Here is a 12,879-nt window from a genome sequence, read left to right as displayed (position 1 = left end):
AGTTTTCTCCTGCCTCCTCCTGTGTTTTATGTTTTACAGAGACGTGGCTCTGTGAGGACATCCCGGACAGCGCGCTAAAGCTGGAGGGCTTTCATCTGCTGCGCGCGGACCGGCAGGCCTCTCTCTCTGGTAAGACCAAAGGTGGAGGTGTGTGCTTCTACATTAATAGTGGCTGGTGCACAGACGTAACAGTGATTGCTCAGCACTGCTCTTCCTCTCTGGAATACCTTTTTATTCACTGCAAACCGTTTTATTGTCCGCGGGAGTTTGCTTCATTCATCCTGGCCGCTGTTTACATCCCGCCAGATGCGGACGCGCAGGCAGCTCAGTGCGCACTCGCGGAGCAGATACTGCACATGGAGCGGACATTCCCGGACTCTCTCATCATTGCTCTTGGGGACTTTAACAAAGCCGATCTGAGCCATGAGCTTCCCAAATACAAGCAGTATATTAAATGCCCGACCAGAGAGGAGAGGACATTAGACCACTGTTACAGCACGATCAGCGGGGCCTATCGTGCGGTGCCCCGCGCTTCACTCTGACTTTCTGACCACGTCATGATCCACCTGATCCCCGCGTACAGACAGAGGCTGAAGCTCTCCAAACCTGTCGTGAGGACCAAAAAACTGTGGAGCAACGAGGCTGTGGAGGAGCTTCGCACGTGTTTGGAATCTACGGACTGGGACTCAATGAAGGCTGCTTCTAACAGCTTGGACGAGTTTACGGACACTGTCACCTCCTATATCCACTTCTGTGAGGACAGCATTGTGCCATCACGCACCAGGGTGAGTTATAACAATGACAAACCCTGGTTTACTCCTAAACTCAAAAGCTGTGGCTGGAAAAGAGAAAGGCGTTCACAAGCAGAGACAGGGACTGCTACAGAGAGGCCAAGTACAGGTTCACTAAAGAAGTGGACATTGCTAAACATCAGTACTCTGAGAAGATGCAGCAGCAGATCTCAGAGAATGACTCGGCCTCTGTGTGGAAAGGTTTTAGGAATATCACCAACTACAAGCCTAAAACCCCCCACTCCACTGATGACTCGCTCTTGGCCAACACCCTCAACGACTTTTACTGCCGTTTTGACGAGCCATCAGGCAGCCTTCACACCTCCAACGGCCCCAACAATAGAGACACTTTGGACACTCATTCCCCCACCTCTCCCCCCTCCATAGAGCCATCACCACCTTCAATCACTTCACCTACAACACCCCCCTCCTCACCCCACACAAAAGAGGATTTCACACCACCTCCTCCCACCACAACTCTTCATATTCATGAAGCAGATGTGAGTCTGAATGCTCGAAAAGCTCACGGCCCAGACGGTGTGTCTCCTGCCACCCTCAGACACTGTGCAAACGAGTTGGCCCCAGTGTTTTCTGGCATTTTCAACTCCTCTCTGCAGGCATGTCATGTGCCTGCCTGCTTCAAGTCCTCCACCATAATCCCTGTCCCCAAGAAACCTAGGATCACTGGACTAAATGACTACAGACCCGTGGCTCTGACATCTGTGGTCATGAAGTCATTTGAGCGCCTGGTTCTCTCCTATCTCAAGACCCTCACGGCCCCCCTCCTGGACCCCCTGCAGTTTGCATACAGAGCCAACAGGTCTGTAGATGACGCAATCAACATGGCCCTACACTTCATCCTGCAGCATCTGGACTCCCCAGGAACCTATGCCAGGATCCTGTTTGTGGACTTCAGCTCTGCCTTCAACACCATCCTTCCAGACCATCTCCGAGGCAAGCTTTCCCAGATGAATGTGCCTGATCCCATCTGCTGGTGGATCACTGACTTCCTGACGGACAGGAAGCAGCATGTGAGGCTGGGAAAGAATGTCTCGGACTCCCGGACCATCAGCACCGGCTCCCCTCAGGGCTGTGTTCTTTCTCCTCTGCTCTTCTCCCTGTACACCAACTGCTGCACCTCCACCCACCAGTCTGTCAAGCTAATCAAGTTTGCAGATGACACCACCGTTATTGGACTCATCTCGGACAGGGATGAGTCTGCCTACAGGAGGGAGGTTGAACGTTTGGTGTCCTGGTGCAGCCACAACAACCTGGTGCTGAATGCCCAGAAGACAGTGGAGATTATTGTGGACTTCAGGAAGCACACAGCTCCACTCCCCCCCATCATCCTGTCTGACACCCCCATCACCTCTGTGGACTCATTCCGCTTCCTGGGTACCACCATCACCCAGGACCTGAAGTGGGAGCCCACCATCACCTCCGTCATCAAGAAAGCCCAGCAGAGGATGTACTTCCTGAGGCAGCTGAAGAAATTCAACCTGCCAACACGGACGATGATGCAATTCTACACTGCAATCATCGAGTCCATCCTCACCTCCTCCATCACCGTGTGGTACGCTGGAGCAACTATCAGGGACAAACAGAGACTGCAGCGTGTTTTGTGCTCTGCTGAGAAGGTGATTGGCTGCAGACTCCCATCTCTGCAGGACCTGTACACCTCCAGGACACTGGGGCGTGCAGCTCGGATCTCAGCTGACCCTTCTCACCCTGGACACAGTCTGTTTGACCTGCTCCCCTCAGGCAGGAGGCTCCGGTCCATTCGCACCAGAACCTCTCGCCATAAGAACAGTTTCTTCCCCTCTGCTGTTGGACACATGAACAATAACCGTATGACTGTCCCCACCACTAACACATGACCCTACGCTGTGTTCACTGCATCATTCCATGTTTAGCACTGATCATCATCATCATCACCACCTGCACTCATGTATATATCATGTATATATCTATCTACTTAGCACTTTTAATTCTTGTTCTTATTTTATATTTTTATGACAGTATGTTTGCACTGAAGCACCGCAGCAATTTCCTAATGTTGTAAACCTGCTCAACATTTGGCAATAAACCCTTTCTGATTCTGATTCTGATTTTCAGACCCCTTAGCGACTTTTTTTTTTCCTAAAAAGCGACTAGCGACAAATCTGGCGACTTTTTCTGGTGTTATTGGAGACTTATTTATGACGACTTTTTGACGTGAAAGGGCATGTTGCTCTTACTCTCAACAAGCAGCGGTGCTGCCGTGGGCACCTCGCCTGTGCTAAAGCGCTCACGGGCGGAGGATAGTCCTCCCTCAGCTGCAGGCAGTGTTGCCAACTCCTCAGTAAGGAAAATCGCTATTGGTTGTCCTAAAAGTCGCTAGAAGTCGCTAAATGACGTCATCACCTAATTTGCATAATTGATCATGCTAATGTAATTGTAACCTACGCTGTTGGAGAGAGAAGAGACATAAAGTGAGCAAAAAACGTCCTAAATGCATTTAGAATTTATTTAGAACTACAAATTAAATTTCTTTTTGCAATTATTGTTTTTAATGTCACAATTATTGTTTTTAATGTCACAATTCCAACTCTGCTCCTTTATCCGGGCTTCGACCGGCAAAAATGACAAATAGGCACTCTGGTGGAGTTACTTTATGTGTGTGTGTGTGTGTATTTATAAGTAGTTTTAAACCTTGTGATCCACAAAACAGCATAACAGTAAAAGAAGAACTGACTGCGTTACAGTCAGTGTGGGAGCAGCGGCTTCGCTCATGCGCGGTTCATTTGCAGTTTGGACGCACAGGTGTGAACATCTCCTGCAGCCAGTGTTGCCAACTTAGCAGTCTGCATTAAGCTGGGCAAACACTGTGCAATTTTTTTTCAGTCACGTTATTCAGCTCCTCAAACTGTACAATTAAATCACAAAGGTTAGAAGTTCATAGGTCACGATGCAGGGTCTCACACGGCCTGATGCTCTGATGCGACCTGAGTGCTCAAACTGTGCGTCCATAACATGAAGCTTATCATACAAAATCTGTCCCTCGCTCTCCCTCTCTGTCTTTTACTCACACAGACACACACACACCATCAACTTTGCTAAATTATTAATGAAAAACATTGACCAGGCAGCTGTGATTGAGCAGCAATGTCCATCCAACTCTTTTCGTGGTTGTTGTAGTCGTGATAATTTTGTGAGGCCACATTGAAAAGCCTCGGATACGGAAGCGTAGAGCTGCCACCCAGGCAAAAGAAAAACAGAGCTATATCACGTTATAACGTGAAAAGTATATTGTTCTAACAATATACCTTTCACATTTGAACAATATAATATCACGTTATTACAATATAAATATTATATTGTACGAACGTGATATTATATTCTTCAAATGTGAAAGGTATATTGCACGAACATGAAAAGTATATTGTTAGAACAATAAACTTTTAATGTTATAACGTGATATAGCTCTATTTTTCTTTTGCCTGGGTGGCAGCTCTACGCTTACGTACTCGGATGAGCTAGCCTCATCCTACAAGTTGTGCCTCTCTTGTGTCCAGATCACACGCTGCGCTGCCGTGCTGCTCCACCTTTTCACTTTCATTTCTGTGTTTGTGCGTGCGCAGTTTGAGAGGCTGCGTTGAGGGGCGACAGGATTTCAAACAGGTTTGATTATCATGCGACCATACGATTGATGATTGGGAGCTGGTCGTGAGGTGTTAACTGCTTTTCGTTATCCCATGTACACGGTGCACACACGATTAAGGCAAAACTCGGGCCGATCCCCAAAACGGTTGCGCGACTGAAAAATCGGCTCAAAATGGGCCAAAAATCGCACAGTGTATGGCCAGCTTTTGGAGGCTAGCTCCAAACAAACATCCACAGCTTGGCAGTGTATACAGCACTATAATGACCAGACCTAATTCTTTTGAAAACCATACATCTTTCCACAGGTCTCAACTTCATCAGACATCACCTAGACTCAGAGCTGGATAAGGCCAGCACAAACAGCGGCCTATTCGACGAAGATGATGCATCCATGGGGTCGGGAAAGCCAGAAGCAGGGGAGCTGGAGAGGTACCTTTCATGTCCATTCACTGGAGGTATGGATCTATTGCATGGCTTTCCTGACATCAAGAAGCTGTCGATCAAAGTCAATACTGCTCTTCCTGCATCTGGAGCTTGTGAAGGACTTCTTAGTCATGCAGGACGCCTGTTCACTGCTAAACAGTTAGAGCTTCACAGAAAGAACCTTGAGAGCAAACTGCTGCTGAAGCTTAACCATCACCTCACTGAGTGAAGAAATGGCACATTTTTGCTAAATATGCAGAATGCACACCCATATAATTTATGGTAAACTGAGCTGCCTTGTATGAAGATATGTTGAAGATGCCTCGTTCTAACGTTTTCTCTGAGGCTGCTGTGCCATTTGGAGCAAAGATGAATATAAAGTTTACAGCATATCTTGTCACTGGAAATTGTTTGCACTGATACATACATTTTACTTTACTGATAAAATCCTATCTCTCAAATCCTCACTCCCCCTAGTGGTGAGCCCTGCTCTCACTGGAGAATGTACTTCAACTTTTCATCAGTTTGAGCCAGTGTCACTTTGTACACTTAAGCAAATTGTCAAGCAACTGAAAATTACTAGTTCTGCATATGAACCTCTTCCGTCTCGCATTGTGAAGGACGGCTTTGATGTAATTGGGCCCAGTATTCTATTTTTAATGAACTCATCATTGTCTTCTGGCTATGTTCCCTCTGTTTTTAAACATGCTATAGTGCAACCTGTTCTTAAAAAAAGATGTCTTGATCATTGTGATTTCGTTAATTATAGGCCGATATCCAAACTTCCGTTCCTCTCTAAAATCCTAGAGAAGATAGTTCTCTCACAACTCCAGGCTTACCTGGATGCACATGACATCTGTGATAAATTTCAATCTGGTTTTAAACCACGCCGCAGCACTGAAACAGCTTTGCTGAGAGTCCTTAATGATCTTCTCTTAATTACTGATTCAGGGCATTCTGCTGTATTAGTCTTATTGGATTTGTCCTCAGCCTTTGACATGGTTGACCATATTATTTTATTAACAAGGTTAGAATGCACTGTGGGCATTCGGGGCGAAGCCCTTAATTGGTTCAAATCATACCTTTTGAACAGGTCTTTCTCCGTTACCTTGGGTACTTATTCTTCCTCAACTGCATCCTTATGCTGTGGTGTGCCCCAAGGCTCTGTGCTTGGCCCTATGTTATTCTCATTATATATGCTCCCCCTAGGCTTAATCTTTGAAAAATATAACATTTCTTATCACCTCTATGCCGATGATATACAGATTTATTTTCAATTAGATGATGACGACATTGCTTCTTCGTTGCACTGCTTCCTCGAGTGCATGAGAGAAGTCAGAGAATGGCTTTCAGACAATTCCCTTATCCTGAACGAAAAGAAAACGGAGATTGTGGTGTTTGGCACCCATATCCCTAGGGGCCTATCAGCTGATACCTTTGGTTCCTTTGCCACTTCTTTCTCTGACTCCGTTAGTGACCTAGGGGTTCTGCTGGACAGCTCTTTCAAATTTAACAAACAAGTGTCTTCAGTAATCAAATCTAGCTTCTACCAACTGCGCCTTATTGCTAAGGCTAAGCACTATGTCCCTCATGAAGATCTTGAAAAGCTCATTCATGCTTTTGTGACTTCTAGATTGGATTACTGTAATTACCTCTACTTTGGTTTTCACTCCGCTCTCCTTCACAGACTTCAGCTTGTCCAGAATGCTGCGGCTCGCCTTCTGACTGGCACTAGAAAGCATGCCTCTATCACCCCAGTTCTTATTGAGTTGCATTGGCTACCCATAAAATATCGCATTGAATTTAAAATATTGTTGCTCACTTTTAGAATTATAAATAATTTAGCCCCTCGTTATCTTGTCGATCTTCTTAGTTTATATGTCCCGGGGCGAGCCCTCAGGTCTTCAGCCCAATTACTCCTGGCTCAGCCTAGATCTAGACTTAAATCGAGGGGTGACCGTGCTTTTGCCCTGGTTGCACCGAATCTGTGGAACAACCTTCCTATCGCTATCCGTGCGTCAGACTCCGTTTTATCTTTTAAATCCCGTTTAAAAACTCATTTATTCAACATAGCTTTTCATCTAGTTAGCGTCCCTGTTTTATACTTGGTTCAATTTCTTATTTATGTACTTTATCTTTTAGCTATATCTGTTCTTAGTAACTTTGTTCTTATATTCCCTTTTATTGTTGTATAATTAGTACCCTTAACCTGATGACATGTGGTACTTTGTTAATAGTCTTTTATTTATTGTCTTAATTTTCCTGTTTTTATTGTAAAGCACTTTGGTGTACCACTGGTCTTTTAAATGTGCTATACAAATAAAGTTGTATTGTATTGTTTATATATTTATATTATTTACTATAGGTATTGGTGAAAAAAGCTTTATGTTGTGAAAAACTGAAATCTGGAAGTTAGAATTGTTGTGCCTTATTTTGTTGATGTTTTTACATATATTCCTTTTGAAAATGGTAAAATTTGTATATTTATTTATTTTTGTTTGTCTGATAACATTTATTTAAAAAATAAATCAGACTTTTCAAACAGTTACTCGCTACTTGAGTAGTCTTTTCGCCAAGTACTTTTTTACTCTTACTTGAGTAACTTTTTTGACGACTACTTTTCACCTTTACTTGAGTAATAATATTTTAAAGTAATGCTACTCTTACTTGAGTACAATTTTGGATACTCGACCCACCTCTGATTATACACTTATTACTTCCTTTCAGTGTTGAGATGGTTGACTTGTATCTTCTTTCCACTACATAAAAATCTTTCATCTCTATCCCTTGACTCAGCCCTTTAAAAGGTAAATTAATACAGTGATGCAATATAAGTGCCCCCTCACATAATCATGATTAAAAACTGTTGCACCTTTGCCGATAGAGCAATTGTTCCAAACATTTTTATTTAGATGAAAACGTTTTCAATTTAATTATTATAATTATGGTTGTAAACTTACTTAACATTTTTATTTTACAGACACTGGAATCAATACTTCACTTAAAGTAAATATAGAAAATATTTTTTTCTTTCATTTGCTTTGCATTTCAATTTACAATAATAATAAAAACATAAGCAGATAATCTGATGGAGAAATTCAGAGAAAATTTCCCCATCAGAAATTTTTGAGAAAAAGAAAAATTTGATGCTTTTTCTCAAACCAAAAGACAGTTCAGTCAGAACTGCAATTTGTGTCATGCATAATTTCATATTTAAATTCTACTTCTCAACACTCTTAACAACAGTCCACAACATATTATGAAACACTTGGCTTTACTGGTATAATTTATGGCTATTGCACTGTATTACAAATGAGTAAGCTAATTTCAATATGTTATTCTATAACACTCCTCTACGATTTAATACAGCAGTGATTACAAGGTCTTGTTTTTGCTTTCATGCGATTGAGATAAGTTCTTTTGCAAAGCTTCTTAACTGCATTCATCACTTCTTCTGTCTTCAAAGCATATACAATCGGATCGAGCAAAGCTGGTATTGTGAGTGTCAATGTGGAATTTATCATTCTGGCATTAGGATCAATGTAGGAGGCCCTTGCAGCTATGTTAGTGATTCCAATTGGCAAGAAGAAAATGACCACAAGGATCAGGTGAGAAGTACAAGTTTTTAATGCTCTGAGTCGCTCCTCTCTTGACGTAGTCCTGCTCAATGCTATGAAAATACAGACATATGTGGCTATTATGAATATAAGAGGAATGATGATAAGTATAGCAACAAGTGCAGATGCCATGTTGTAATTTAAAGATGTATCATTACAAGCCAGACGATAAACTGGTCCGTGATCACAGAAAAAGCTGTTAACCACCAAAGATCTACAGAATGAGAGACGATTAACAAGCCCAACCATGGTTGCTATTACACTCACTAAAAAAATCCATACAAACAGCAGAATTGCAGTAATTGATTGTTCAGTCACAATACTATGATACCTTAAAGGGAAACAAATGGCTATAAGTCTGTCATATGCCATAGTGACAAGTGTCCATGACTGCACACTTGCAAAGAAAATAACAAAGAACATATAACTTAAACAGGCGTCATAGAGGATGTATCTCCTGTCAAACAGAAACGTATCTAAGACTTTTGGGATGAGAGCTGTGCTCCCACACAAATCTGTCAAAGCCATGTTGAACACAATCATGTATTTAGGAGTATGAAGAGTCTTCACCAGCCAAATAACTGAGAGAAGAAAACCATTACCCAAAACAGTCATGATGTAGACAAAACACAGGAAGGCATAGTAATATCTAATATGAGGGATATTGGAAAACCCACTGAGATAAAATTTTGCAGGCCGAACAAATGTGTTATTAAACATGGTAGTGGTTTTATCTTCTGTTCCCATTGCAAATATTTCTTTCCCTAAACATAAAAAGAGCAGAATATAACAAACCATAATGAGTTACTTCACTGTTGCTGTGGAAAAAACTAAACTCACCCGAGACTCTGTCAAGTGTGCAGTGCAATAAAGTGGATTGTACTGTGAGAGATGTGTTATTTATATTTCACCTCTATCACAGCGTGGAAGTAGAAATTCAGGTGGGTGTGTCACATTGTCATGAATTAATTTGGAATATTTTTCAGTGTGAACCTGTTAGAATTTATGTCATTTAATTGTTTATTATTGTAAATAGAGCAGTGAATCATTAATGAAAAATTATTCAAATTTTTAAAAATAACACAACTAAACACTGTAAATAGTAGATACATTTAAGTCACTTAAAACTGCGATGTCGTTTTTCTAAAAAAGCTAACTTTGAGTTGAAGCTACCAGAGCTGTTAATATTTATTATTATTTTAGAATAATATACAGATTTAAATTCCAAGGCAGACGAAGATTTACATGTTTACTTCACATGTTTTTTGTATATTTGTATACTCCAACTGAATACTTGAGTAGGGAGGCAAAGAAAACATTTTTCAAAAGAAAGGAACTGAGAAACTACATATTCATACACACATATGTACTCATATTTAGTGTATCAAATCAAATCAAAACAATTTTCTATAGCACATTTTAAAAACAACAGTGTTGACCAAAATGGTTCACAATCAGCCAAAAAGAGAATGAAAAGTTAAAAACCAAAGCATTTACAAACTAAACAGACCAACAAACAACACAAGTGACAAACATAAAAAGCGAAAGGATACTTAGAACTGAAGTTACACTGCTGGAAATACTTTATTTTGATGCAAATGCTGGGTTTTTTTTTCGTTTTGTTTCTTTTTGTTTGGGGTTTTTTTTTTTTTTTTTTTTTTTTGCAAATTTGCATTATAACAGTTATCTTCATTTTTGCTGCAGTACATAAAAATAGGTGTATCTTAAAAATAAAACTATGAAGACACTCAAAATAAGTTTCCTGTAGTTGGAAACTATTTTGTTCAACTTTTTTGTATATTTACAGTTTTGAGGGATAAACCTCTTAAATTTCTCTAACTAGAAATATATGTAAAAGACAAAACAAAAATGATTTTCAATTTTTTGTAGTTTATTGCACTTTTTTGCAATTTATGTAGTTACTATGGATTAATTGCATACATATTATTAAAATTTGGGCTATAACGTTGTATTGATATGTAGCAACTTGAAATGCTCCCAAAAAAAGCACTACAGCATGTAAAAATATATAGATAAGCTCTGGCAGACTTGGTTCTATGGTAGGTCTTAAAGGGTTAATCAACCAAAGACCAAGAAAGACTTTTAATTTATTTGAAACCCTGATGCTTAGCCTTGTCTGATTTTGTGAGTTTTTTATATTTAAGTCATTTTTTGCACATACGGTGTGCTACCTCCCCAATAAATCTGCAGCTGTGGTTTGGAAAGGACTCATCCTGCCCCCTGTGTACAGTCCCAGCCACACTCAAGCACATCTTGGTTTCTTTTGTCTGGTTGGGAGCTGACACAGTCTGTAAGGTGATGGGGTTTTGGGGAGGTAATGTGAGAAGAGAAGCTGCAGAGAGGCGTGTAAGACTGCGACTCTGCTTCCTTGTCCCAACTCTGGATAGTCATGTTTTGGGGGGTTTAATAAATTTAGCCAGATTTCTAGAAATGAGAGCTGCTCCATCCAAAGTGGGATGGATGCCATCTCTCCAGGTTTTCCAGTTATCTATAAAGCCCACATTGTTTTTTGGAAACCACTCCAACAACCAGCAACTTAAGGAGAACATGTGGCCATGTCACTCCTGGTCCGATTTAGTGCTCAGCTCAGATAAAATAATTATCGTGGGTGATTTTAACATCCACGTATATATGCTAAAAATGACAGCCTTAACATGGCATTTAATCTGTTTTTAGACTCAATTGGCTTCTCTCAAAATATAAAAGAACCCACCCACCACTTTATTCACATTCCAGATCTTGTTTTAGCATATGGCATAGAAACTAAACATTTAAGTGCTTCCTGAAAACCCTCTCTTATCTGATCATTTCCTGATAACATTTAAATATACAATAATTGATTACACAGCAGTGGGGAGTAGATTTCATCATGGTAGATGTCTTTCTGAAAGTGCTGTAACTGAGTTTAAGAATATAATCTGATGTTATCATCTTCAATGCCCTGAACCAACACAGAGCAGAGTAGCTACCTGAACACTAGTCCAACAGAGGTTGATTATCTTGTTTATAATTTTACCTCCTCACTACCTATGACGATACTGTAGCTCCTGTGAAAAATAGTGCATCAAATCAGAAGTACTTGCTGTCATGCTATAATTTTCAAACACAAAGCTTAAAGCAGATACCTTGTAAGCTGGAGAGGAAATGGTGTGTCACAAGTTTAGAAGATCATCATTTAGCCTGGAGAAATAAACTACTGATTTATGAAAAAAGCCTTCCATGAAGCTAGAACATCTTACTACTCATCACTAATTGAAGAAAATCAGAACCCTAGTTTTCTCTTCAGCACTGTAGCCAGGCTGACAAAAGGTCAGAGCTCTGTTGAGCAAACCATTCTTTTAACATTAACTAGTAATGACTTCATGAACTTCTTCACAAATAAAATTTTAACCATTACAGAAAAAAATTACTGATAATCATCTCATAGATATAACATTATCTGTAGCTTCTTTCAGTACGATTGATAGTTATTTTCTCCAAACCATCAACGTGTCTTTTAGACCCCATTCCTACAAAACTGCTTAAAGAAGTCCTGGCATTAATTAATGCTTCAATCTTAAATATGATCAACCTATCGCTAATAATCGGCTATGTACCACATGCCTTCAAGCTGGCAGTAATTTAAATGTTGCTTAAAAAGCCATGTCTTTACCCAGCAGTCTTAGCTAATTATAGGCCAAACTCTAACCTTCCTTTCATATCAAAAATCCTTGAAAGAGTAGTTGTCAATCAGCTAACAGAGTTAGCTGTTTCAGTCAAGAGTTTCAGTCAGGTTTCAGAGCTCATTACAGCACAGAAACAGCTTTAGTGAAGGTTTCAAATAATCAGGCCCCATCTTATCTTAATGACCTTGTAGTACCATATCACCCCATTAGACCACTTCGCTATTGCACTGCAGGCTTACTTGTTGAATGGGAGGCAGAGCCTTCAGTTTTCAAGTCCCTTTTCTATAGAACCAGTTTGGATTCGGGAGACAGACACTATCTCTACTTTTAAGATTAGATATAAAAACGTTCCTTTTTGCTAAAGTACATAGTTAGAGCTTGATCAGGTAACCCTGAATCCTCCCTTAGTTATGCTGCAATAGGTGTATATTCCTGGGGGATTCCCATGATGAGTATTTCTTCTTCAGTCACCTTTCTCACCCATAGAACTCTCATAGAAATCTCTGGCTCTCATCCACAGCATGTCTTTTATCATGTCTTCCTTCTCTCACCCCAACCGGTCTTGGCAGATGGCCGCCCCTCACTGGGCCTGGTTCTGCCGCAGGCTTTTTCCTGTTAAAACTGAGTTTTTTCTTCACATTGTCGCCAAAGTGCTTGCTCATAGGGGGGGGGTCACATGACTGTTGAATTCTTCTCTGTATGTATTATTGTAGAATCTAC

At 40.7% G+C, this 12,879-nt stretch overlaps 1 protein-coding gene across 1 annotated transcript; it reads right to left on the bottom strand.

The window, feature by feature from the left end:
- Nucleotides 1–8,209: 8,209 nt before the first annotated feature.
- LOC146565839 (olfactory receptor 8G17-like) lies at nt 8,210–9,103 on the bottom strand. Its single transcript, XM_085290178.1, has one exon. It carries the CDS (start codon nt 9,086–9,088, stop codon nt 8,210–8,212), a length of 879 nt encoding a protein of 292 aa, XP_085146304.1. The 5' UTR covers nt 9,089–9,103.
- Nucleotides 9,104–12,879: the final 3,776 nt, after the last annotated feature.

This window comes from Mchenga conophoros, linkage group LG10 (genome assembly GCF_057382185.1).
Source record: "Mchenga conophoros isolate Kocher_MC1m ecotype Shallow Benthic linkage group LG10, M_conophoros_male_GT1.1, whole genome shotgun sequence".
Classification (NCBI taxonomy): Eukaryota; Metazoa; Chordata; class Actinopteri; order Cichliformes; family Cichlidae; genus Mchenga; species Mchenga conophoros.
Note: the sequence above shows the minus strand (reverse complement) of the source record. Positions and strands in the feature narration are given on the sequence as shown.